Here is a 3,125-nt window from a genome sequence, read left to right as displayed (position 1 = left end):
TTAAGAGAAATGAGCTGCAAATAAAACATTTCTCTGTTAAGGCTTATTAACTTGATCCGTCAGTGTTTGCAAAACCATCTGTTCATGGGATCCTGTACGGACGCTGTCACCCATCATTCAGCATGAAATGATGGAGTCAGCGCAGCGCAGCCAAGTAAAACAAGTGGAATTTGTAATTGACCAATACCGGGATCTGAGTGCAATTACAGGGTGGCCTCTCTCATAGTGACAGTTGAAATGTTAGATGCGGGTTAAATATCACTGTTGTTGTTTGTCATAACTGGATGATATATTGTTGGCACAGAGAGACACATATAAAGATTTCAAGGGTTTTTCTCAGGCTGCACACACATCTTACATTACAGTGATGAAGTCAGCAGTTCTGAGATGTTACAACAATTTCTCAAAATAACCGTTGTCAATAGATGCCCTGACGAGGATTTCATTAAAGGGGACCTATCATGCAAAATGCACTTGTGTACGTCTTTTCTACATGAATATGTGTCCCCGGTGTTCCAGGGAACTCACCAAGTGTCAGAAAACACAACCCTCTCTATTTTCCTCCATACCCAAATCTCTAAAAAAGGGGCTGCAACGGATCTGATAAAAACTGATCCAGATTTGAACACTGTCCTGACGTCAGGACGGTGGCGCTACGGCTATTGGGCCAACTCCACCAATCAGGAGGAGACAGCCACGGCCATTGCCGTTCGAAAGCGCTGGAGATGCTGTAGTACATATGCCAGGCCTGTAGGTGGTGCTGTTCTCACTGAATCTGCCCTTGCACAAACAGAGCTAAAAAAGTGCAAATTGAGCAAAATGAGGCATGGCTAAAATGCATGATCTGTTTGGTATTTTGCAAAAAAAAAGTATAAATATACCTTATATAGGTATGGTCCTACACTATATTATTCAAATATAGCATGATAGGTCCACTTTAAGTTTTATCCGAAGTGGTTTGACTGACAGAGGCTTTCTATCTTTCTTCCAACAGATGAACTTCATGAGGTCCTGTCATCTGATGAAAGAGGAGTGACCAATTCATCCTCCTCTTGTTGCACTCTATCTAGGGGCCAGTGAGGCTGAAGAGGCATCCCTTCAGCCCGCCTCACCTTGTCACCATTTCCTCTCAGAGTTGGTCCCCCAAAAGGTTTCAAAATGTTTCTCCAACGCTTTTTCCAGAAACTCAGACTGTTTTCCAAAGCAGAAGCAGCACAGCCCTCCCAGACTGAGGTGATGGGAAGCGTGCGAGCCAGCCGCTACAGCATTGTGTCATCAGAGGAGGACGGCATGAAGCTTGCCACTATGGCAGTACCAAACGGCTACGGGAATGGCAAGGGCAAGGTGCAAACTAGGCACCAGCCGCAAAGCAGATTTGTAAAGAAAGATGGTCACTGCAATGTGCAGTTCATCAACATGAGCGAGAAAGGTCAGCGGTACTTGGCTGACATCTTCACTACGTGCGTGGACATCCGCTGGAGGTGGATGTTCATCATCTTCTGCCTCGCCTTCCTCCTGTCGTGGCTGTTCTTCGGCTACATCTTCTGGCTGGTAGCCATCTTCCACGGGGACTTGGAAAGTAACTCTACAAAGTGCGTCTCCAACGTGAGCAGCTTCACCGCCGCCTTCCTGTTCTCCTTTGAGACTCAAACTACTATCGGCTACGGTTACAGATACGTAACAGACGAGTGCCCCGTCGCTGTGTTCGTGGTGGTTTTCCAAAGCATTGTGGGCTGCATTATTGACGCCTTTATCATCGGCGCTGTCATGGCAAAGATGGCAAAACCCAAGAAGAGGAATGAAACGTTGGTTTTCAGCCATAATGCCACCGTGGCCTTGAGGGACAACAAACTCTGCCTGATGTGGCGTGTGGGGAACTTAAGGAAGAGCCACCTGGTGGAGGCACATGTGCGCGCGCTACTTCTAAAGTCCCGGACAACGGCGGAGGGGGAGTACATCCCCCTGGACCAGATGGACATAGATGTGGGCTTCGACAGTGGAGTCGACCGCATCTTCCTGGTTTCGCCCATCACTATTGTCCACGAGATCAACAAGGACAGCCCCTTCTACAACATGAGCAAACAGGACCTTGAGAACACTGAGTTTGAAATCGTGGTCATCCTGGAGGGCATGGTTGAGGCGACTGCCATGACCACACAGTGCCGCAGCTCATACGTCTCCAGCGAGATCCTCTGGGGCCATAGGTTCGAGCCAGTGCTCTTTGAGGAGAAGAACTACTACAAGGTGGACTACTCACGCTTCCATAAGACATACGAGGTGCCCAGCACCCCTCTGTGCAGCATGAGAGACTTTGCCGAGAAAAAATACATTCTCACAAACTCTAATTCCTTCTGCTACGAAAACGAGATGGCGCTAGAGAACAAAGAGGACACTGATGAGGGGAACGGGGGCAGCGTTGGGCCCGACGGCACCCAGACAGACAATATCTCAGAGACTGAACACAGCCAAGCCACGGTGCCGCTGGAGCCCCGGCCTCTGAGGCGAGAATCAGAAATATGAGTGTTCAGACCTCATATGAGGGATTTTCTAAAATCAACTCTCTGCTCTGAAAGGCACGCCGAGCTGGGCCTTGGGTAGAGGGCAAGTCGAACGGTACTGCTGTGGGAAGCGGCGAAGGGTTAGGACTTTGTGTGTAAGAGTCTGCTTGAACTTTGACTACATACAGTATGACAAAACACAGCACTATGAAACATGTGCATATCGCAAAGAACAATTCTCAATGAAGTCTCAGTGTCTGCTGACTGCAAGGTGACAGGCAGGAAGGAAGTTGTTGAAATGACTTGAAAATTGCAGGCTTGTTTCAGTTTCTCTGTCCGGCATGAACAAGATGTTTCAGAAAGGTGGTTTTTTATAGTTAGGATATTTTTAAGTGCTGCTAGAAGTGCCTTCTCTGAGAACCAAAGAGTACATGAACAATAGATGTATGCAACAAAGAAGGTACAAGTAGAGTATTTGTTCACGAGCTGGTCTCATAGCAGACATCACAGAAGTCGAAAATGTTCTGTATGTAACAAAGTAGAAGACTTTAGTGATTTGACCGCAACGGTTTTCTGCTTTATCCTTTACAGTTTTTACAAATTTGAGATACTGTTCCTTGCTGGCCG

At 47.3% G+C, this 3,125-nt stretch overlaps 1 protein-coding gene across 1 annotated transcript; it reads left to right on the top strand.

Moving 5' to 3' along the window:
- The first annotated feature begins 994 nt into the window (after nucleotides 1-994).
- Nucleotides 995-2,805, top strand: LOC117489210 (inward rectifier potassium channel 2-like). Its single transcript, XM_034138383.1, has one exon. It carries the CDS (start codon nucleotides 1,159-1,161, stop codon nucleotides 2,518-2,520), a length of 1,362 nt encoding a protein of 453 aa, XP_033994274.1. The 5' UTR covers nucleotides 995-1,158; the 3' UTR covers nucleotides 2,521-2,805.
- Nucleotides 2,806-3,125: the final 320 nt, after the last annotated feature.

Source organism: Trematomus bernacchii, unplaced genomic scaffold, assembly GCF_902827165.1.
Source record: "Trematomus bernacchii unplaced genomic scaffold, fTreBer1.1, whole genome shotgun sequence".
Classification (NCBI taxonomy): Eukaryota; Metazoa; Chordata; class Actinopteri; order Perciformes; family Nototheniidae; genus Trematomus; species Trematomus bernacchii.
Note: the sequence above shows the minus strand (reverse complement) of the source record. Positions and strands in the feature narration are given on the sequence as shown.